Source organism: Halichoeres trimaculatus, unplaced genomic scaffold, assembly GCF_033239565.1.
Source record: "Halichoeres trimaculatus isolate MK-OKI-2021-1 unplaced genomic scaffold, fHalTri1.1 fHalTri1_scaffold_2, whole genome shotgun sequence".
NCBI lineage: Eukaryota > Metazoa > Chordata > Actinopteri > Labriformes > Labridae > Halichoeres > Halichoeres trimaculatus.
In genome coordinates this window covers 5,365,322-5,388,624 of record NW_027437180.1, presented here as the reverse complement: position 1 = coordinate 5,388,624, position 23,303 = coordinate 5,365,322, and the positions used below count along the sequence as shown (strand labels likewise).

At 41.3% G+C, this 23,303-nt stretch overlaps 1 protein-coding gene across 2 annotated transcripts; it reads left to right on the top strand.

The window, feature by feature from the left end:
- Positions 1-223: 223 nt before the first annotated feature.
- LOC141808104 (high affinity choline transporter 1-like) lies at positions 224-22,967 on the top strand. Of its 2 annotated transcripts, none has more exons than XM_074694472.1 (9): positions 224-536; positions 7,592-7,800; positions 7,975-8,088; positions 8,964-9,119; positions 14,096-14,244; positions 16,850-16,993; positions 17,322-17,475; positions 17,715-17,932; positions 19,587-22,967. In XM_074694472.1, the coding sequence occupies exons 2-9, from the start codon at positions 7,617-7,619 to the stop codon at positions 20,127-20,129; spliced, it is 1,662 nt and encodes a 553-aa protein (XP_074550573.1). In that variant the 5' UTR covers positions 224-536; positions 7,592-7,616; the 3' UTR covers positions 20,130-22,967. The 2 variants fall into 2 exon arrangements, with proteins under 2 accessions (XP_074550573.1, XP_074550581.1); XM_074694480.1 differs by lacking the exon at positions 224-536 and adding an exon at positions 4,697-7,022.
- The last annotated feature ends 336 nt before the right edge of the window (positions 22,968-23,303 follow it).

The window sequence follows — 23,303 nt, the reverse complement described above, 5'->3', positions numbered from 1 at the left end:
AGCCACAGTCATCCTCATGGGGACCAAAACTGAACAGGGACTGGGTCTGCCCCACGTTCTGAGCACAGCTAATTGGCTGCAGACAGGGGCACCCTCGCAGTCACCAATCAGGTAACAGCTGTGGCAGCTTCCCTCTGCTTTCATCGTGCCTGACCCCTCCCACCCACTGAGGTTTAAAACCAAGAGAAGGCTGTGTGCTGATTCTAGAGAGTTCCATCCTTCCTCTTTGAACCTGCTGGATGAGCACTGACTCAGCTCTGAATCCTCACCCTCTCCTCGCTGGGGCACTTTGTTGAAAAGCCTTTTTTTCTGTTTTTCCTTCAATCCTCCAAAGTGCTGGAGATTGAAAACCACCTGTTGTTTTGTGTTTTCTTCTGAGCTGCCCTCCATCTCTTGGCAGTCTGTTAACACTGTGGATGAGTGTCACACAAACCTGTCTCCACCTGGACTGACTTTACCATCTGGCCTGTTCTCTGTCCTGTGAGATAGCCCCTGTTCTCCTCCCATCATCACAAAGAACTGACTTTTAAACCTAGGTATGTATTCATTCCTGCGCCTGATGTTGATTTTATCCACCTTGTACATGTTTATCTCCATCTGTGCGCTGAGATTGTGTTGTTGCAGTCTGTGTGTGTGTGTCTGTGGTTTAAACTCCGTCAGGCTCGGATAGTTTAAGTGACAGTGCATACCTAATCTAGAAATAGCTCTGAGGGGCACTGTTGTGGGGTCCGATTGGACTACGGGTTTGTCTTCAATGACTTCAGCTGTCCACCTTTATGTTCTATCATTTCTAACAGTTTTGACAAGCTGTAATTTTCCACTGCTCATGTCTGAGAAAAGAGAAGTAACAGAGGATGGATCAGTGATCAGGCTGCAGAGTAAATGTCACACATAGTATCACATGAAATTTAATTGTTTTAAAGAAATCTGTGTTAAAAACTGTTTTACTGACGCTTGAAGAGTGATTAAAAGTAACACCACAGTGATGTTACAGGATGCAGGGAGCTGTTTTCTTTCACTTTGCTGAAGCGGGACTTTTTCTTCACCTCTTTTTTTCAAGAATTGATCTTTTATTTGCCTGTTTCTCTTGAGTTCTCTCAGTGACAGTATTTACCACGTGGTTTATAACCTGTCCTCCACTCGGTGTTTCCTGCTCTTTGCCTTCATCATTGAAATTACTCTGCCACTCTCTCTGAAGTCATCCTCCCCGTGTGGGCTGACTCACCCACTCCACACTTGCCACAACTTTAACTTTCTGGACGAGCGCTTTTGGGGAAAACTTTCGTTGCACATCAGATCTCTTGAACGGCTGTCAGCTCGTCTTTGTTTTACGGCTCCTCTCTGACTCTAACCTGACCCCACTGTGTCCTCCAAAACTGAGGAGAGGATAGGACAATGTCTGCTCAGCTTATCTGTCTGTCAAAAGGGGTGACTTACAGAGCAGTCATTAACTCTGGTGTTTACATTAATCGCTTTACATTAACTGAGCTCATTGTTAGCGAAACATCAGGGGATGATTTTCTCAAAATTGCATCACTTCGCAGCTGGGTTAGTTTCAGAAAACTGATCTCTGCAGTGATGTAGAGGTAGAAACCATTGTTTATTCATTCATTAGCCCTGAATGCTTCTCCCACTTCCTTCTCTGCTGCTCCGTGAAAGACAATATACCTGTGACCAGCACAGGCTGCAGTGCTACGTGGGTTAACCTGAAGTCCTGAAGTGAAGTGTTGGACTTGGGTCAGGGTTGCTTGCTAATAGCGAGTAACTTGCAGTGGCTCATTGCCAGAACACAGGGTGTGAAGATGGCTGTGAGGCAAACAGCAAACACACAGCTGTCAGAGGAGTGTGTGTCTGAATGGAAAAGTACTGAGAGCCAGTGATGAGGGACCTGGGTGAGTGTGTGTGCATGAGAGGGAGATGTGGTGTCATATTAGTCCAAAGTGTTAAACTGGAGCCGAGACGCACTTGTGCACCTGTAGGAAAGAGAATACTACATGAAATATTGAAAGAGAGAAAGCGCTCGTGGCATATGATAGTCTGATTAAAGAGACATTTAATCCTACACCTGTTTTCTATCAGTGCAATGAGCCAAAACTGCCTCCATTCTCTGGCAAACAGCCAGTAACTCACAGTAAATGATGTTAAAGAGGCATCACGCCATCCAAGCTTTTTGTGCATTTGTTGTCTTCTGTGGCACCAGAAACGAGTGAAGCATGAATGTGCATATATATTCAGGATGTGGTATTAGCTGTTTCACATGCCAGCTACTGTGGAAAGTTACCAGGTGGTGAATGAGCAGACAGGTGACATTTAAAGGATAAGGTTATTAAGTTGAATCTTAATTGCTGTTTATTAGAGTTGTTTGTGTTTGGTGTTGCATAGCAGGTAAATGACAGGGTTTACAAGAGCCTGAGGTTAATGTGCTTATTAGGTGATAATGCTGACATGTGAGGAGAAGAATCCCAGTCACAAGGTCACTCTGCTCCTCAAGAGCTCCAAGAGAAAGACATTTTGTTTATTCAGATTTCCGACCTTGACCCAACACTGCCCAGGTTTGCACACAGCTGTAAATGCACGTGCTGCACACTGGCGACTCTTTCAATAATAACCCCGACACTACAGTTGCTTTGGTAATAGGTTATCCAGCTATTAAAACAGATGTGTCCACTGAACTGGCTTTTTAAATTGTTCTTTTAGCAGCTGTTATTTTTATTTGAGCCAGGCTGTACAGTTGACTCAAGTTGGATGTGTGCGGGCTACAGTACACTTGGAAGGATAGTGTTGGCAACATGATACTGTTCACCAAGTTTTTTTTTTTTTCACTTTTAGTTACTGTAAAAAAAAAAGAAAGAATAAAAAGCTCATTGTTTGAACTTTTTCATGAGCTGCTGCGGTGAACGTTTGGCAGCCTTCAGCACGCAGGAGCCAAATATTCACTTTCCAACAATTTCTTTGGATCAAAACCTGAGCGTGCAATAAAACCAGGCCTGAAACAACTGCAAATAATAAACATAATAAAAAGCATGAAGCAGTTTAAATTAGGTGTGACTGAATCACTTTCAATATTTGTTCTGATGAAGTCCTTGTCCAAACTCCACCCAGAATGTAGCGATGTGAGCCTCACTGGGTGAAGGCAGATAATCCAATTTTTTTAACCACATCACATAGCTGCATTGACAGAAGAAGAAAAAGAAAAGAGGTGAGTGTTAATGTGAGTGTGTAGTGAGGGGTATGTCAGACTTTTTTTTTTTTTTTTTAGTCCAAAATAGGTCAGTAGGCTGAATATCTCTGGAGACTCAAGGGCCTCTTTCCGCTCCGCGCTGCTACAAAGTGCAGGGCTCACTTAATCAGTCTGGTCTGGGAAAGTCCTGCTCACCTCAGAACTGAGCAAGCATGTGTATGTACATGGCTTCAAACATTAACTCTTAACCTTTTAAACCTCCTTCTACACCTCCAGAGGGTTCCCCTCAGCAACAAACAGGGATCAAATCACAGATCTCTAAGCTCAGTGTTTTGCTTTAACAACACATTAGCAAGGATAACATCGTAAGCAGGAGAAGAAAAGGGAGGAAGGAAGGGCACAAACGGGGGACTGAAAGCAACAAGAGGGAGAGAAGTTTGAATTTATTTAAGTCCTGGATGACAGGCTGTTGAATTTTGGTCCAGGGCCTGTACACATGACAAGTCATTAGAGGGGAAAACGGACCTTCTGTGCTAACAGCGAAAGAAAAGTTGATTAGCGTTATGCATGAGCCAGGTTAACGGCCCAAAATAGCATATTTAGCATAGGCAGACCCCACTGTTACAGGTGCTAACGTCAGGATTACGGCGACTGTTGGGCTGTTTAAAGGGGGACATCATGTGATGTGTGATCATTTTAAACGAAATATGCAAAGACAGTGGTCAATCTATTGGAAAGGTGGAAATGTGTAGCCATGCAGCAACTTTAGACTTAGGAGACACATATTTGTGTCAGATGACATAAGGGAGACAATTGAAGTCTCAAACTGTTTTGCACTGACTGAAGGGCTTTTGCAATTAGTTGCACTTGTTGCATTGACAAATAAAGCTCTATTCTATTCTATTCTATTCTATTCTATTCTATTCTATTCTATTCTATTCTTATACGTATGGGTCCTTCCAAGATGTGTGTGATGTAATGCTGGAGTTCATTTACTCTGTTCAAGATTACCAAAGTTTCTCTTTCTCTTTGTTTACCTGAGTGACTCATGGATAACACCTGTGTCATCTTGAAATAATCTCCATATTCTAAAGCTAAAAAAAGTTTTTCTTGATCTTCTCTCAGTCATTGCTGTTATTACTGTTTTTAAGTGGTAGACATGCGCAGTTTGAAATTGTTTGATAGGGTTTTCCAGTAGGTTCCCCTTTATTATGAAGTAATCTGCTCCTGCGTCTCTTTCATGGTGTAATTAGTTAACCAGGCGATTATTTGCAGTCGTGCATGTGGCTAACCCTGCAGCCAAACAAGCCTTCCATAACAGAACATTAGGACTAATTGTCCCGCTTGTGTAATGACTGAACATGCATACAGGCCCTGGTCCTGATATTCTGCCAAAAACATCTCTTGTTAAGATAACACAACATTGTTGTTGTTGTTTTTTTTCCCCCATTTAAAATATGTGGTTCATCTGCTTTTGCAGAACACATTGAAAGAAAAACACGAGCAAGGAGTTTTTGACAAGTGGAAGTTAAAAGGGAAAATTTATGTAGTGGTCATAAACACAGCACCACATCAGTATTTGTGGTAATGTATGCAATTGGTAACAGTAGCAGTAAAAGTAAAGGTAGACACAAGTATAATGTATAAATATCATGCAGCCAAAGTAGAAATGAATTAGAAAAGCACTCAGAAAGAATATTGTGATTGTCACCACCACCTCAGTCCTACTTTAATGTTATACTCCCTCTCAGCAGACTGTCTGCTACAATTTGGTGTTAGGTTTGGTTTGTACGATAATTTGTTTCCTGACAGTGTTGAAAATTATGATGACCCAATGCATATTTCATATTCTAGATCTTAGTATGCAGAATATTGCCAGGATCTGGATCGTACTTTTAAATCTGTCAGAAATTATGGTGACCTTGTCTTGTATTGTTTTGCAAAGCTATCCAACCATTTATGGTGGAGTTATATACACATATGGTGAAAATGGCCCTATCTCACAATGATAAAGAATCCTTTTAAAAAAGTCCTGGATTGAGATGGTGATCCGGATCAACTCCAAAATTTAATCACTTCTTCCTTATCTCATTTTGAACATTTCCTGAAAATTTCATCAAAATCCATTGACGCCATTGTTGAACAGGTGGAGGACAGTATATCCAAAAGACCAACAAAAGGAGAATCATACTTCTTGCCTTTAATGATTGTTGCTTACCAACTCAACTCTGATCTCTAGATTTCCTGAAATATCCTCATTTCTACAAACTTGTGCCTTTAAAATGCAGTTATTGAGCATGTAAGCCCTTAAAGTTTTCTTTCAATTCTTTTGCATCAGAATGAGAAACTTCACTGTTTCTGAAAAGCAAAACTCTCAGGAGTAAATTCTTTGAAAGCTGGAGGACTTGGTCACGTGTCTGCTGGCCTCCCAAATGTTTGCTGGTTTCATTCGAGGACAAAAGACAGCCTTCAGAGAATTCCTCGATTCCTGCTGTTGCGTGAAACCTCATAAATTTTTTACTAGCCTGTGGAATAGCTCCAGATGTTAATTGTTCTGACGGGGGTATGTACGCGTGGTTTCAGAACTGGCTTTTTTCCAAAAGAAACAAAACTGTGCTGCCAGTTGTTTATCACGTTGTGTGTGTGTTTTTGCTTACTCAATGTACTTAACGGAGCATTAATGAGACATCAGTGTTCCTGTTGTTTGGTTACAAGTACTTCCATTAAGAATAAGAATCAAATAAGAAATTAAAAACACTAATCATGCAAGCACCAGACCTCCACAGCATTTCTAATGTAATTATTGTTGGTATTTTCCAAGAGTTAGTAGCTTTTAGCAGACTTAAAGAAACGGTGAAAGGTGCAGTTTCTCAAAAAGAGGACTGTAACTCTTCTCTAATGTTTTCCCCAGGATTCCTCGCAGGCAGCTGTACCATGAGCTGTAATGTCTTACAGATTTTGTCTCTTTGTTTTTTTTTTTTTGTTGTCCTTTCTGGATTCTGATTGAACCCCTCCTTCTCTTTGAACTTATATATGTCCAGCACTGGAACATATCAGCGCTCTAATCTTTCTGGATGCTGTTTAAATTCTGTGATGTCTGGTATGTATAGCCTGAAACAGATTGCACAAACATACAGAACACAGAAAAACACATGAGCCACGTGAGTACGCTTTTCAGGCTTTTGTTGACTTTGGCGCAGTGCCGCCCCCCTCAGCCCCTCACTCATTCCTTCCATGCCCTCGCATAAATACACACACATACACACACACTTGCCTCCTACCCATATTTTTCAGACCATTCCTTTTACAAACACTTCCTTTTTTTCTTCTCCGAGCCTCCCAAGTGGGTATACACACATTCTTTGTTCCTCAAGTTTTATCATCCGAGCCTCTCTTTAAGCTTTTGTTTAACAAATGTGTTTTTTCTCCACATCGGGTGAGGGCTATGTCTTTTTCCACTCTGACAATGATGGCGTTGTTGACAACTTATGAGTTTCTGTAAAATAAAGACAAATTATTTACGAAGAAACTGCCTCACTGTGATATTTTAGTTAGAAGTCTTATTCAGTGCCTCATTAACGCACTCAACACTAGCCTGTTAATGTGCAAACCAGCAGTCAAAGACTCACACTTGTGCCATCTTAGAAAACTATCTTTCCAGTGTACTGTTACAGTAGCCACACATCTATACAGTATATATAGACGCACATTTGTACGCACTAACTTGGCTCTGAGTTGTGTTCACTTCCCGATGTTTGGGGTCGAACCTCGGGCCGCCCAACCACTGAAGACGGGGGACAACATCTGTCCGCCATCTTTGTCAGTGCTGCAAAGTACTATGGTGAGACCCCTTTTGCCTCTTCAACTCCTCATCCTCCCATGCCTTACACATCTGCCTTCTTGTTATGATCTTCCTTCGCTCCAGCTATTCTTTGCACCCCGTCCTTCTTCTCACAGTCAGGTCATCCAAAACACTGCTGCTCTTTTCTTTGTTTCACTGCGGCCCTTTCTTCATCACTTTCTTTCTGTAAGAAGACATAGAGTCCCCCTTTCACCTCCCTCACCCTCCCCAGAACATTTGACATATTTCGCTTTTCAGTTTGTCGTTAGTCCAGATTATTGTTTATCATTTGCACTTCATAGCTTCATGCTTATGATGGATGTTCTTTTTTGTTTGTAAGGATCATCTTACACAACACTTGAATGTGAGCAAACATCCCTCCCCTGCCCTCCTCCTATTGTCCAGCAGTTCTTCAGCTATTTCTTTGCAGAAAATGAAAATGAGAATACGTTTTTGTAATGTGACTGTTTATTTATTTTGAGGTGTGTCATGGTAATTTATTTATTTATTTATTGCATTTGAAGATTTGAAACTGAATGTTAAGTCTTCTCCGTCCTGTCTCTTCACAGGGAGGGTTCCCAGAAGTAGCTCAGGATGGCTCTCAATGTTCCTGGTCTGGTGGTGATGGCAGGGTTCTACCTGCTCATCTTGGGCACAGGAATCTGGGCGTCCATGCGCTCCAAGAAAGAGGAGAAGAAGTGCTCCGGAGATGGCATGGAGATAACACTCTTGGCTGGACGCAACATTAACTTGCTAGTCGGCATCTTCACTCTTACTGGTAAAGCGTCTGGGGGGGTTATGTAACTGATTGATAGCTCTTTAGTGCATGTCAACAGTGTGTTATGTGTGTCTGTGTTTAAAATACAATTAAAAAAACTATTATTTCTGGGGTATTTCAAGAAACAAGTTACATGTTCCTTCTTCTAACGGTTTTGTGTTTGTCTCTCTGCAGCAACATGGGTGGGTGGAGGATTCATCCTTGGTATAGCTGAGGCCACATACAATCCAACACTGGGTGCAGTTTGGGCTCTCATGCCTGTACCCTATGTCCTGACCTTCTTCTTAGGTGAGCCACCCCAACCTCAAATCATAAACAACCCTCATCCAGTCTTTTTGAGAAATGATGTCAGCTGAGTGCAATCAGGGCTGCAGTAATGGGATACAACAGAGTTCATGTAATTACTCAACAGTTCATGTTATCCTCATGCATTTCTAAGAAGACTCAGCTTCACGCACAGTCAAAGAAACTATTTGTCGTACAAAATAAGTTGAAAGTTTCTCTCACATATTTTTTAAATATGACATTAAGATAAAGTTTTGTCAAACAGCTCCCAGAGACTCATCTGAGACCACGCACTAATAAAAGTGCCACTCACGTTAAAAATAGCACCATGTGAAATCAGTTCAGGACTGTGACTTGAAGCGACAGGTGCAAAAGGCTGAGTTCACCCACAGACGTAATGCACGAATAAATTCAACATAATGACCAACAAAGCAGTTCCTCTGTTAGCATTCATAACAGGTAAAACATTCAATGTTTAGTCCCCAAAGTCACAATAGCCTGTATGGTGTGAGTAATGGGAACTGGAAACACCAAAGTCCCTGATCAGGAAATACAACTTCCCGCTCTGTCTCAGTCCATTGTTGGCCGAGTGGACCCAAGAGTTCAACAGAAAGTGTTTATTGTGTTATCTGGATTAAACACTTATTTTTCATGTTGTTCACACACACACACACACACACACACACACACACACACACACACACACACACACACACACACACACGTGCTTGTTTCCTCACCCTCCTCTCTTCTGTCTCATTTTGGTTTTTCAAACAAAGGAAATGTTGCCACATTTCAGGATCGATTGCTTCATCACTTCAAGAGAAAGTTTTTATGGTTTTCGTGACTTTACAGCTGTCCCTTTTCCTCCCCTCCAGGTGGCTTTTTCTTCGCCAAGCCAATGAGAGAGAACAAGTATGTGACAATGATGGATCCCTTCCAACAGAAGTATGGGAACGTTCTGAGCAGTGCGCTGATCTTTCCCGCACTGGTTGCTGATGTCCTGTGGGTGGCACGTACGCTCGTCAGCCTGGGTAAGTTACTTCACACTATAAAACTGTCTGGCACTTAACTGTAAGCACACAATCATGCAGGCAGCCACAGATCTGGATTCAAACTGGCACAAACACCACAATAAAAAATAATAGCAGGGTGTTGATGGAGTTTGCTTTTTGGCAACACTCATGATGTTTGTACTGCAGCAAAACAGGTGAAAGGACTAAGGTAAAAATATGACACCACATGACAACTGAGGCATCCTAATTAATGCTGTCTCAACCATTTACATCATCTTTTATTGGTGAAGCTGTTATACTTGATTACATGTTGTCATCAAATGTTTCTTTTCATACCACACATCAGATCTAACTGCTGGTGCACAAGCATTATGTATAGAGAAAACAAAAAGCTAATAGGCTGCTTGCTAATACCTTGATTAAAACTCTTTGTGTTCAATCACTGCTAAACAAAAATGTCAGTGTCAAGAGCTGTTGAAGCTCATTGAGTTATACCTCAGCAAGGATGTCATTGAGTTGGCCTCAATGTGTCAGATTTATTTTATTTTCCCTGTCTACTTCCAAGAAACATTTTTATTTTAACTTCTACAGTGATTTAGCAGACTGACGATGCTCAAACTTGTTTTCTAAGAACTGAGGTAAAGATGTTTGTGCAAAGTTAGAATTGTAACTTTTAAACATATTTACTGACAATGATTCTGCGCCAAAGTATTGCAAACAAGTTTGACTTTGATATTAAGACAATTCACTGTCACTGACTTACAGTTTTCGAAAGACTGTCATTTGTGAAAGATGGGTAAAGGATTATTCTCCATTTCAAAGACGTGGCCAGTTGGTATAACTGATAAATGCTAATTGATGTAACCAGTGTTGCTCCTCAAAGTCTGATATTGCACAAAAAGTTACTATGAATATGATTTTATCAGTCTACTATGCTATAAAAATGAAACTAAGAATGACACTAAGCCAAATTACCCAAGAATAGAAAGTAAACATAGCCCCGTTTACATGGGTAGTTCGCCTCAATCTGATTGAAGTTGATCAGATTGAGTGAATCTGATTTGATCTGTATACATGAAGTTTAAGTAAAGAGATCCACGTTCAATCCGCATGGAGCAGATTATCAATCGGCTTAAACTACCTTAAACTACCTGATCTGACCCAAAATACAATCAGATACGGGTGAATTAGATTGGCTAAGGTGTTTTACATGAGACATTTAAAGTCTAATTGACCTTTCAATCTGATTGTAAATAGGATTTTTAGACCCATGTAAACGAGGCTGTTGATGTTTACGGCAAACTGATTTGCCCAGTACAATTAAACTCATAATATCAAGTTTAGAAATTAAATACTTAAAGTACACCTTGAGTTGATACTTGACAAGAAATAACTTATTTCATCAGTAAACTCCCGTAATTATGAAGGTGAATTATTTAATATGTGTCATGCCCTTGTGGTTAAACCATTTGACAATTCAATAGGGAAATTAAACATCTGACATGTTGTTTCAAAACATTCCAAGAATTCTTTCTTAAATTAGTCTGCCGCCATTGATGACATGGTTGCCCTGGCCAAGTCACATCATGGTCATGTGGTAACAAAAAAATGTAAAAAACAGATCAAACATTTTCTGTATTTTTTGAAATACAATAAAATCAGCCGAGTTGAAATGCAAACAAAACAGCTTTTAAAGAGCAGGCCAAACAATGGATTAAGCCAAAGACTGCTTCTAAAAAGGCAAACTACCAATCATGGTTAGGGATTTTAGGGCTGGGATGGCCAATCAGATTACAAGCAGGGGCAACTCCTCTGGACACACCACACTGGCCTCAGTGTGAGATATGTTCCCTTAATGACTTCATGTTCTTTTCGGAAGACTAATATAATGATAAAACAAAATTATTAAACCATTAAAATGTTGTTCACTCATGTACATTTTACAGAGGGCTACACCTTCAGCTACGTTACACAATGTGGGTATATATCACTACAACTTCAGGGAGACGAAGACACTGACCTCTAAACAAGTCCTCCCTAAAATTAAAGCAAGATTTTTTTAAGCACCTTAAGAAATAAAAAGATAAAGAGCCTGAGAAATGGACCAGCTTTGTTAACCTGTTCGCAAAACAGCGGACATAAATCAGCTGTTTGACCTTTAACATTTTAAACACAATGGGGGTCAGACACAGATAAAAAAAGCTGCAGTGATTACACAGATTCATGTGCTATTATTCAGGTGACAAGATGGCTCTGATGATAACAAAGTGAGCTGACATGATATGAATAGCATCGTTAGGTAACACTCATAAAGAGACTACTACTGTGAGGTCCAGAACTTTACTGTTGTTGCCTGTGTGTATGTGTGAGTGTGAGTATGTGTATGTTCGATGAACGTGTGCACAATATGTGTTTAGGTGGCTGGGTGTGTGCATATTGTTTACCTGTGTATTTTTAACGCTGTTTTCTTTTCCAGTGTTGTTTGAAAAAGGGGGTTAAAGATCGAGCAGCCTGTTGATTGTGAAGGTGATCTATTCTATGAAAAAGATCAGATTGTTGTGCCATTAGAGGCTATTACCTTACTTTCTGTGTGCTTAGGCACTGAATCCCAGACAGAGTTAGTGTGTCATGATAACACACCACCTTTATGTTTATGTGTTCGACTGTGTTTAAAAAAAGTTACAGGAACCAATGAAATCCATTGAATCCTCTCAATGAGGAACCAGTGTAGCACCACATGCTGTTCTGACGCTCCGCAAAAGGACTGGTACAGAGGCAGGAATGTTCCTGGGACATTACTGTCCAAAACCATAAAACCAATATAGAATCAGGAGACCCCTCACTCCTCGGAAAACCTTCCGTCGTTGTTTCTGGGACAGTTATGAATACATCCATGGTGTGCACTTAGCACCACAAACACACACATATGCACACACACACATGCACACAAACGCTTAACACTCCAGAGAGTGCGCTGAGCATTTGACCAACCAAAGGGGCGTCGTTGCTGGGAGACTGTTTATCTGTGTGTGGGGGGTATAAACTGAGCTCCATGGTCAGCCTGATCAGGTTCAAGTGTGTGTGTGTGGTGGTTCAGTGCCAGAAGTTATTTAACGTATTCAAACACACTTTCCATGTGCCGCCAGTTATCTGTATCCTATCAACAGTACACAGTCCTGATCAAATTTCTTCTGGGAAAAATGGGGGACAGGAAAGACAGGCTATGTGTGTGTGTCTGCGTGCATGCACGCACATGCATGAGGTTTTGAAAGTAGGCCATGGATCTAAAAACAGCGTGCAGTATTTGGGCAGCCCCTTGCTTCAGTCCATCCCTGGTGCTGCCCACCCAGAGCCCTCTAAATCTCATCCCACCTTCCCCATCTCTAAATTTAGCCTGGGGGGTAACAGCACAGCTCAGCACAGAGCAAATTTGAGATCTACTTCTATTTCTGAAAAACGGCCCATCTTGGAAAGAATTGACGAACAGCAATGGGACTTATATCACGTCCTTACATTAAGATATGTCACAGGAAAACCAAACCATCTGTTTTGATCAGAGAACTCATCCAGTTATGTCAGCAGACATGGATTTCAGTTCACACATGGCACCACAATGCATTCACTGACCTTTTGCAGTTTGCTCATGTGGTCATTTTTCAACAGATTACACAGCTATGAACATACACAAAACATACAGCTGACAAAAATATATAATGTGAAATACGACAACAAAGTGAAAAGGACACAGAGTGAGATCTGATAAGCAAATTGAACTCCTCTTTATTGTGGTCTTATATCACCTGTCATCTATCCCCATCTGCTAAGATGCATTGCTGTGCCAAGTGTGAACAGGTGGTTTATGACTGTAGTATCTACTATCTTGTTACCCCGAGTGTTGGGTTTGTCTGTCTCAAGCTTCAGGTTAAAAAACTCTTAGATTACATAATAACAGCTGGAAAAGAACCACAGTTTGGATTTCAGAAGTTTGAATCATATGGGTTGAAAACTTTAACTTTTACAGCTAAGTATGCATCGTATAGATGGTGCAGAGCTGCTTTGGGAGACAGGTGGGATGGTGTGGGAGTGGGGTGGCAGTAGAAGGGTGAATGGTCAGTAGGGGAGGGGGGCTGAGTGGCGATCGATGGTGCCGATCTGACACTTCTCTGTTTAAGGGCATTGTTGTGGTGTGGCTGCAGGCTGCGGCTGGGGGGACCCTGGCAATATGGCAGAAGAGACGGTGAAGGTAGTGACGTTTTGCTTGCCTTGTTTGAGTAACAAGATGTCTTTCTTTATTCATTTGTTTAAATGAAATAAAAACAAATCCATTGTAAACCCATTTCACTTCTTGAAGAGACTTCTCTATAAATTTTCTTTATTTTTAAAATTAAGATAAACTTAAGATGAATTATCAATGAAAGGGTGATTTTTCACCCTTAAGGGTGAGAGTTTGATTTGGAGTCACAATCAATAGGCTGCTTCTTTTTTGTGTTTCATTTTACTCCTGTTTGTTATATTTTTATTATTACAGATATTTGTTGGCTTGTTGCATTATCAGATCTTTTGGTTGTTTCTTTGAGGTTAAAACCAAAGCAACCCAAACTTTATCACTGAGTATGAGGCTATAAAATCTAGTATTTTGCATTTTTGGCTGTTAAAAAAAACAACAACAAACAAAAACACATTATTTTCTTAATCCTCAAATAAGAAATGTAAACTGTTGATGAGACAATATCATTTTCTCTCTTTAAAATAAACCTAGTGTTACTACATAAGTGTGGATGCATGTATATGTGTGTGTCTGTGAGAGGGAGAGAAAGAGAGAGAAAGGACTTAAAGGAAAAGGAGAGACTGAGAAACTAATCAAACAGTTTAACATAATAGTAAGCAGTGGCATGTATCATTAGCAACCAACTGCTGTAAATTAGATGACCTGCTGAAGCTCTAAGTGTTGGTGCTTTCCACGTGATGCTCATCACAGCGCTGTGTTGTTCCAGGTGGAACTATGAGTGTGATCCTGGACCTGTCCTACGTCTACTCCATCATCATCTCCTCAGTGGTGGCCATCATCTACACACTGCTTGGGGGGCTCTACTCTGTGGCCTACACAGACGTCATCCAGCTCATCCTCATCTTCGTCAGTCTGGTGAGTAACATCTGTTCTGATAACACAGGAAGCTGAGCTGAGTTTAAAGAGGCTGCAAGGAGTTTGAAAAAGATCTTGCAAAAGTCTCCCTTCTGGATATATGCCTGATCGTTACCCACACTTTAAAATGAGATTATCAGCGCCAATGTAGGTTATTTAGAAATGCCACTAGTGGACACTGAAGCCAAACTGTCAGACAGAAAAAGGACAGAAGAGCAGAAAAAAAGAAAAACGGGAGAGAGAGAGAGCGCACCGGCTAAAGGCTAAAAGAGCTAAACTGTTTGTGATAATGTTGACCCCAACCTACAGTCAGCAGTTACTCTGCAGTGGTCTGTTCAAACTTTGAGAATCTATCTGTAAAATGAAGAGTGAGCTCTGATTGGTAAATGAACGCTGGCAGGGCATGACTAGGGCTGTTTCCCAAAGCCGACCTTGCCTTGCCTTGGTCTGGTGTGGGTGTGGGTGTGGGTGTGGGCAGGCATCCACATCATCAGTCACTGCTCAAGTGCTGTTCCAATGTTCATGTCCTCCAGATGCATATGTCCTCCGTTTGGTTAGCATGTGGCTAATTGACCAAGGATACACAGGTGTATCCTTTGCTACCTTGCCATGGCTATAAAAACCCAACATGTAACGTGTGAATCTACAAAAAAGGAAAAAAATGGAAGGAAAAGACACACTAGAGAGAGACGCTCCAGCGGAGGCGCGCTGTAAATTCCAATTTAAATGTAAGTAACAAAATACACCTCTGAAAATAACAACTTAAACCATGTCCAACACTTAACTCTTTTGTGTGTCACTCACGTAACTATAATTACTGAGAAGCTGCACCTTCAGAGTGTCAATGATGTGACAATAAAAAAGCAAAAAGCGTACAAAAGTGGCAAGCCATGACAGTATTTGTAGCCGCTTGAGCTCCTCCCACGTTTATATAAACTTTCCAAGCACTGTCCACAGTGCAACACGTTATGTAAGACAATGTAACTCCAGCTAAACAAAAATTTGTGAAAGGAATCTGATGGTAAAAAATATGCCTTTGTAGGCTGTTCTGTTAGCATCTCCTTTTGAGCAGAGGCAGGACACTTGCCTTGGATTGGGAGGAAGTGGCTTCGGAGGCACTGTCTTCAAAGGCAAGGCAAGGCAAGGTACCTGGGCTTTGGGAAACAGCCTAGGATTTATTAACGTCACCATTACCGACAGGTCCCACAGTATCAGGTCGTCAGTAGCGCTACTGGACGCTGCTAAACGACTGTATGTATTGACAGTTTGCTTGTTGTCACGTTAGCCTATGGATACGCCGTAGCACCGAGCTGCTAGTAGCGCTACCGACGTACGGTAAGAAATTACATTTGCTTGTTGTCACACTTCAGACAACAGCGCTACGTAACTGTACCGAGAAATACCTCACCTCGTTGCATTGTATTTAGCAAAAAGTTGTCTTGAACAAAGTAAATTTGTTCCAGAACAAACACACACCTGGTTAAAAGTCACATTTTTACAACAGTGTGCGCGAGACTCTGGGCCAGAAGGCGGTGAGGAAGTCCAATTAATAAAACAGATCCTCATTATAGCATCTTTAAGCAGCATAGAGTTTCTGACCATGCTAGCTAAACATCAAACCTGCTGTTTTTTCGCTTATTATTTTAATACAGTGAAATGAACTTTTCTATCAATGAAGAATGACGTATTTTATTTAATATGTTGATAAACGTCTGGAGACTAAGACTAAATCTAAAATAGCAGCCAAAATTAACACTGCTCTGAAGCTAGCTAGCATGATAGTATCATATGATAGCTGCTAGCCTTTTTTCCTTTTCAGTGCCAGATTTTTTGTTGCCTCCCCTGTGCCGTCATGACTATGATTTATTCTTAACAGCTTTCTGTGTTGATGACTACTAAATTTACTTTGCCAAGAAACTTGTTACACAACAGAACAGAAAGTTCAAGAGCTACCTCAGAAATTTCAAACAGTTTGGGCAAGGTAGCGCTGTAAAGAAGATTGTAAGTCATTTAATATTCATATTGAGGGAGCCTGGGATATTTGGAGCACAAATAAATAAAATTTGTGCAGAAAGATAAAATAATAAGATAAATAATAAGATAAAACCAGACATTTATGCCACCACAAGCTAATTTTTAGCTGAACTGCAGATTATTCTAAACCCTTTCTGGTCTAGTCCTGGCAACTGAGCCTAAGTACTATTTGAGCTAACAAAAAAAAGGAAATTCCTAACCCTTCAAATATTTGCTATGAAAATTTTAATACTTTCACATGATTCCCATGAGGAGCATGAAAAATGCAGATCAACACTGTGAGAGTGATTTATCCTCACTCTAATGCTGATGTCTAAGTTCTGTTAAACAACATCAGCTGATATAGAGATCTTGTGATATATTAAAAAGTCTTAGAGCTGCTTAACAAACCTCATGATGAGATCATTTTTGTCAACCCAGAAGAAAAGTTTCAGCAAACTGAAAGCGAAAGGGCAGTCAACTTACATTCACCTCATCGAGTCTGAGGTACCTTATTTCCAGTGTCAGACTAAAACTTTCCCCCACTGGGCTCATAATCAGATTAGCCGTGTTCTTGTGTTTGTATACATAGTGGGTGTGTGTTCCCTTCCTGTTGACCAACCCTCACTCTGTGGACATCTCACTGACGGCTTACAACGAGACCTTCCAGGCTCCCTGGGTCGGAACGGTGGAGCTCGATGAGGCCGGCAAGTGGTTTGACGACTTCATGCTGCTGGTGAGCAGAGTGTGAGAGTTCTTTGTAAACACACACACACACATACACACACTCGCAGACGGCTCTAAACGTTGTCTCAAACACAGCTTATCTAGTATTTACATGACTCCAGCCATTACAGCAATTAAATTAAATGGAACCAAGCAGTTAAATTAAATGGGCTGATTTCATTAGAAGAGCAAACAGCAGAGCACAACAACAGCAGGGTCATGAGAGGATTGCTCCTTCTGCTTCTGCGTAGCTGTACACACTGATTCCTGTCTCTCATGTCTCTCATGTCTCTCATGTCTCCCATGTCTCCCATGTCTCTGCTCTGTGTTTGTGCCAGGCTCTGGGCGGTTTGGCCTACCAGGCGTTCTACCAAAGAATCCTGTCAGCCTCATCTTACACCCAGGCTCAAGTGACCTGCTTTGCCTCATCGGCTTTCTGCCTGGTTCTCGGTATTCCCTCTGTGCTGGTCGGGGCTGTGGCTGCGTCAACTGGTACATACTCATGACTTACAGTTCCAGAAAATTCTAAACACAGGCTCCTTTGGCTCAGCATATACCCCAGGCGTCTGCATTGGAGGCAGTTGAATTTATGTTTTTTTTTCTCTCATCGTTTCGCTGAATTATCCTGTTTATCAGATTTAGTTTCTTGCTTGATTGAATTATTTCTCCCCCCCTGTGTGTTGAGCATTCCTTTGGTTTTCTTCCAAGTACTCATCTGTCCTTCCTCCCAGACTGGAACTCAACCAGCTATGGATTGCCGACCCCATATGAGCGTGACCAGGCCGGGTCCATCCTCCCCATTGCCCTGCAGTTCCTTACTCCTCCCTACATCTCTGTCATTGGTATTGGAGCTGTTGCTGCTGCTGTTATGTCCTCGATGGACTCGGCTCTTCTGTCCTCTGCCTCACTTTTCTCGTCGAACATCTACAAAAACATCATCCGAAAGCAGGTGAGGATTTCAGGAAAGTATCAGTGCAGAATTATAAACCCTGTTTCCACCAAGTGGTTCAGTTTGGTTCATCTCGCACAATACGCATTTAATGGCATTTCCACTTACTGATCCCACAAGACCTCCAAAAAACCAAGACCCACTTTTTGGAGCGTAGGGGTGCCAGGTAAACCGACCTGATCCTGGAAGTTGAAGCTACAACACTGCAGTCCATTGGATCAGAGGAGCTGTCTGACTCTTTGCCAAGCTCTTTTGGTAGTTAGTCATTTTTATGCCTTCAAGTGTAAACCAATGCCAGAGATCTGACTTAATGATGTAAAAAATACACTATCAGCATTTCATAATGCTCCCTTTGTCCCTTTACCAGCAGATGGTTTGATAAATCAGTGTGTGATAAATAAGTTTAAATGTGTGGTTTAAAAACAAGTGAAAGCCAAAAGTTGCCCAAAGCTTGATTTTAATCACAACACTGACAAGTTTATTCTTTGCTTTGTTTTTGCTTTGAAACAGGTTATACTAACCAGCTGCTTTGCTTTTTCAGAGTATGGAGAAAACTTGCCTAATGAAGCTGTTTAGTATTGTCTGTTGCTCTAAATATATCCTTGTGATATGTCGTGATCAAATTTGACCATTTATAATTCATGAGAAGCATGAAATGTTAGATTCTCCTTCTGGGATCTTGACCTTGTCTCTTCTTCTCAGCTGGAAACACGTTTTGTGTCTTGCGTGGGTAGCCACAAAACTTTTACAAGCATGAGACTGTATCAGTATACTGTACCCTCACAACAAAAGCTGGAGGCAGCAACAAAGTAGTCTTTGACTATAAGATACTGCACACACTTTACCATAAGCCCACTGTTGAGCCATGTTTATGATGTTTGCTCTCATAGAACAATGATCCATTTCATCATTTCACCCCCGAGGAATGTTCCATATAATCAGTCAGCTCACTGCTGAGCTCTTATAGAGCCGTGGAGTTCTGCCACAGGATTCTGGTTTTCTCTCCCTGGTTTTCAGCACGGAGGGCCTCAAGATGGTCTCTAGACTCTTGTATTGGGCAAAGTCTGGTTATACATCTATGCCATCTTTATACTGTAGTGGCTGACTGCGTTGTGAGCGTTACAGTACATACTCTTTGTTTAAGTGTCTGCATTACCGCACCTAAACAGACACACTTATGTCTAACACCAGTAGCATGCACAGATTTTTTTAAGAGCTGGGGCAAAAGAAAAACAAGTTATTGCCTCTTAAGAGGGCAGATTATCATGTGTTAACCAGCCAAGGGGGCAGTTTACTGTGTTTTAGTTCCCAAGATAGCACTACATAGCATGTTTTAGCTTCTAAGAAAGCACTTTTGCGTGATTTTTGGCTTCCCAAAGGACACTGTAGTGTTTTAACCAACCAGGAGGGCAGTTTAGCCTGCAAACCCTGTGAGTGGTCCACTGGATAGCAGTGCAATTGTGCAAAGTGACAACGTGACTCCCATAGACATAAAGTTGCTAGCTAGTATTAAGAGGATTACACTCCAACACACCAAGATGAAGTGCCCACAATCACATATCTACTGCAGTGTTGACTCAATAGAGGAGGATAAACCAGGCTTTACAAGGTGAAACTGGTCTCTCCTGGTCTGACTTACTCTCTTCTCCTTTAGGCCTCAGACCGAGAGATGCAGTGGGTGATTCGCATCTCTGTGGTGGTTGTTGGTATGGCAGGCACCGCCCTCACGTTCCTGGACAGCAGCGTCCTGGTCTTCTGGCTTGTGGGCGTGGACATGTCCTACACCATCATGTTCCCTCAGCTGGTTTGCATCCTCTTCTTCAAGGTGTCTAACGGCTACGGCGCCACCGTGGGCTACCTGATGGGAATCATTATGAGGGTGTTAAGTGGCGAGCCTCTCATTGGCCTCCCACCAGCCATCAAGTTCCCTGGCTGCCGGCTAGACAGCGAGGGGAAACTCACCCAGTTCTTCCCCTTCCGTACTGCCATCATGCTCATCTCGCTGGCTTCCATCCTCATCGTCTCCTGGCTGACATCTGTCATTTTCAACAAGGGAGTGCTTCCCGAGAGCTGGGATGTGTTCAAGATCAAACGCAAGCAGAAACCAGCAGCCAGCGCCTCTGAACAAAAGAGGACCGTCTCTGAGCAGGAAGAGTCATGCGTGGGGAAGCAGCTACTGGACACCAGCAGCTGCTGAAAGGCTTGTGAAGAGAGGGGGAGAGAAGACGGGCACTGGATGGAGCAGACGTGTTTGTCTGCTGAGCAGGAGTTCACGGAGGGGGAACAACAGAAAGGCTGGACACTGTGTACTGAATCTGTGCAGTACCACAGTGAAATTATGGTGGTGGCGTTTGTATGAGTGTGTGATCTGAGCTCATTGGCCCCTTGTTTCATTAGCTGCCTCTGGATCTATTTCACAATGTCCTAAAACATAGACTCTTTGGATGAACAGAAAAACATCCAACAATTTGTTTTCTTCAGGTGGTTACATATTTAGGCCCAAACCACAAAATCAGTTCAACTTACATTTGTGTTGTTAGCGTGACCTTTTATCACTTTTACTTAAAAGAGAGATGAATTACTCTGACATCACAGTGAAACAACAATCTCTTTTTTTTTCAGTAGATACTCCCTAGTAAAGACATATCAGTCAACATCTAGAGACTAAGAAGAACAAATACTTCATGACAAACTGAGATACCACCTTGAGATTCCTTTTTGACCAATGTTAATTCAGTTCCTGAAGACCACCACACTGTGGCAAAAAAGACACATGCACAAGGAATGTAGCAGTCAGTCCATGATACAGTAGTTTACAGTCCACATCGACAACTCCATAATTATTTATTACAAATGACCTTTTGTAGGAGAGACTGACCAGACCAGACCATACAAAGCTGCTCAGAAAGCCATCTTCCTTATTCTCCTCTGAATAATCCAGTGTTAGTTTGTCAGGGTGTGACTCGTGACACTGTACTGCACCCTGAGTGCAGCTAGCTTCTCCCTCACTTTGAACCTCTGTGAATGGTTGCAGCTACGTGCAGCATGACAGGGCTCTCTTTCACGCCAGAACAACGAACGCTACCCAAAGAACTCGTGCACGCCCGGCCATGTTCACGGTTTTAAAGACATGTTATTATTTAACCTTTTTATTTGTGATCTGATCTCTGCTGCCTCAGCTCTACTCTGCAGCAAACAGTGATTTTTCTTTGCTCCTTGGTTAGTATTAGACAATCGATTTTAACCTCATGAATACAACTCATATATCCAATCATAGCTGAAAAATCAGTGTGAGTTTATTTTTTTCTTCTCAAATAGCTGCCAGTGCTTTTTTTCTGGTTATCTAACTGCCTGACGTTCAACTTCTCTGTTCTGCAACAGCCAGAAAATGCTTTTCTGTTTCTGTACAGACAAATCTTAGTGTGAATCTGTGAATATGTGAAGAGGACTTTCAGATCTGTGACATACTTTACAAGCAAAAACCTGACTGATCAGACTTGGGTTGCAGTGCAATGATAGCGTGTCATTTAGGACAGAGGTGACCCACGCACTATTTGTAGAACTATTTAACACTCAGTAGTTTTGCTCTAAATGTTTAAAGATCAAGAAGATCAGCACAGAGGGGGAACTACAAAACGTTGCCTCCCATAATCCTGCAGGTGTCATAAGGCCATTTCTCTCAGCTGCAATCAGTGACTAAACATGGTCTTCTTCTTCAGCTAAACTGGGAGAGAAACATCAACCACATCACTCATGTTCTTCTCCATCCATCAGTGTTAGACCTGATCCTTTCAGTTTGTCGTTGTCTTTGTACTGTACAGTTTTGTAGTTTACAGCCCAACCTTTTTTTCCTCTTAGTTTGAGAAAATGTTTGAGTTGAATTGACCCAAAGACTATCATAGCATTACATCTCATGACTAATGCAATCATATCGTCAGAACTTCTTGTTGTGTTTTTAGTCTATGTGTTATCGTACTGAGCCTACATAGTCTGTGATGCAAAAAAGATCCCTGCTAATGTCTGACAGTCAGAAACACTTCCTCTGCCATACTGTTGCCTTTAAAATCACTGGAAACTGGTTTCACTCCAGCGCTGTTGTGCTGATCAGCGTAATATGGGTGTATTATTTAGTCAATGTTCAAATACCTCATGGGCCGAAAATGTTTGCTTCAAGTATCATGACTTTTTACCTTTTTTGACATCCATCCAAAGCATACTGTGTGAATGTCGTTTTCCAAAGACTGGACACTGGAGAAAGTGTCTGAAAACAGGACGCATGCAGGACACAATGCCTCCATCTTTTTATATGCCTGATTGTGATTTCTACCTGTATTATACTCTTGTACTGTACAGTCTAATCATGATTTGTATATTTACACTTTGTATTTTTTATCAAAGTTGATCACTCTGCGTTGTGAGTTTTAGAAGAGAAACACAAATGTGTATTTTATCTTAAGTTAGCAACGTTAAAGTCAAATGAATTCACCTTCGATATGCAGCACATTAATGATTTTTCCCCTTCACACGATTACAACGCTGCTCATCAGCCTCGGCAGTGATTCAGAGCGGGCGTGCGATTTATCAAAAGACGTACATGTTACATAAAGATGAGTGACAGAAGAAGCCATGCAGAACAAATGTCTCCAGACATGATGTCTGAGTGTGACTTACAGCAGTCAGAGAACCGTCAGCACAGTGAAGGATGGGAAGGGAGCATGTAGAAGTCATCTGTTTATTCATCACTTTTTGAGGAGATGGGTTATTATTTTCCATGTGGGGTTATTGAGACATTCTCTTTTAAGTGCTGAAAGTTGGTAGTTTTATAATATAAATAGGTGATGAGTTCTTTGTTGCATTTCCCTCCCAATATGTATTTGGTTTTTTACTATTATGCATGTTGATTTTGATTAACTGTGTTGTTTGTATACTGAACTTTTGTGAAGGCTGTTCTCTCTTGCCACTTGGCAAGGTCCTACTTTGTAATCGATTAATGTAAATCCCCATGGGGTGATGTTCTGTCAGAATAAAGGCTAAAACCAACAACTCTTTCTCTGCTGTCTTCTTACTCATAATAAAATTTTGTTTAGTGCAAAACCAAATACTGAAAAAAGTGATTTTGTTCCAGAATTCTATTTACCATTAAAAGCAAATACAATGTCTTAATTTTTGTACAGAGGAAGCACAAAGTGTTTAGTTCTACTGTAAACGGGTGAAGTGAGGCCCGTTAGCTTTATGACGCACATTCATCCAAAGAGAAATGTAAAGTGCTTTAGAGAGAAAACTATGTAAAGGGGGTAAAAAAAAAGGGTAGATATAGAAAAAAAGCATTGAAATATAGAAGTAATCAAATATGAGATGAAGAAGAGAGAAA

Coding starts and splice junctions, on each gene's coding strand:
- LOC141808104 (XM_074694472.1), top strand. CDS start 7,617: ATGGCTCTCAATGTTCCTGGTCTGGTGGTGATGGCAGGGTTCTACCTG. Junction 9,120..14,095: donor ACGTACGCTCGTCAGCCTGG/GTAAGTTACTTC, acceptor GTGTTGTTCCAG/GTGGAACTATGAGTGTGATC. Junction 16,994..17,321: donor TTGACGACTTCATGCTGCTG/GTGAGCAGAGTG, acceptor TGTTTGTGCCAG/GCTCTGGGCGGTTTGGCCTA.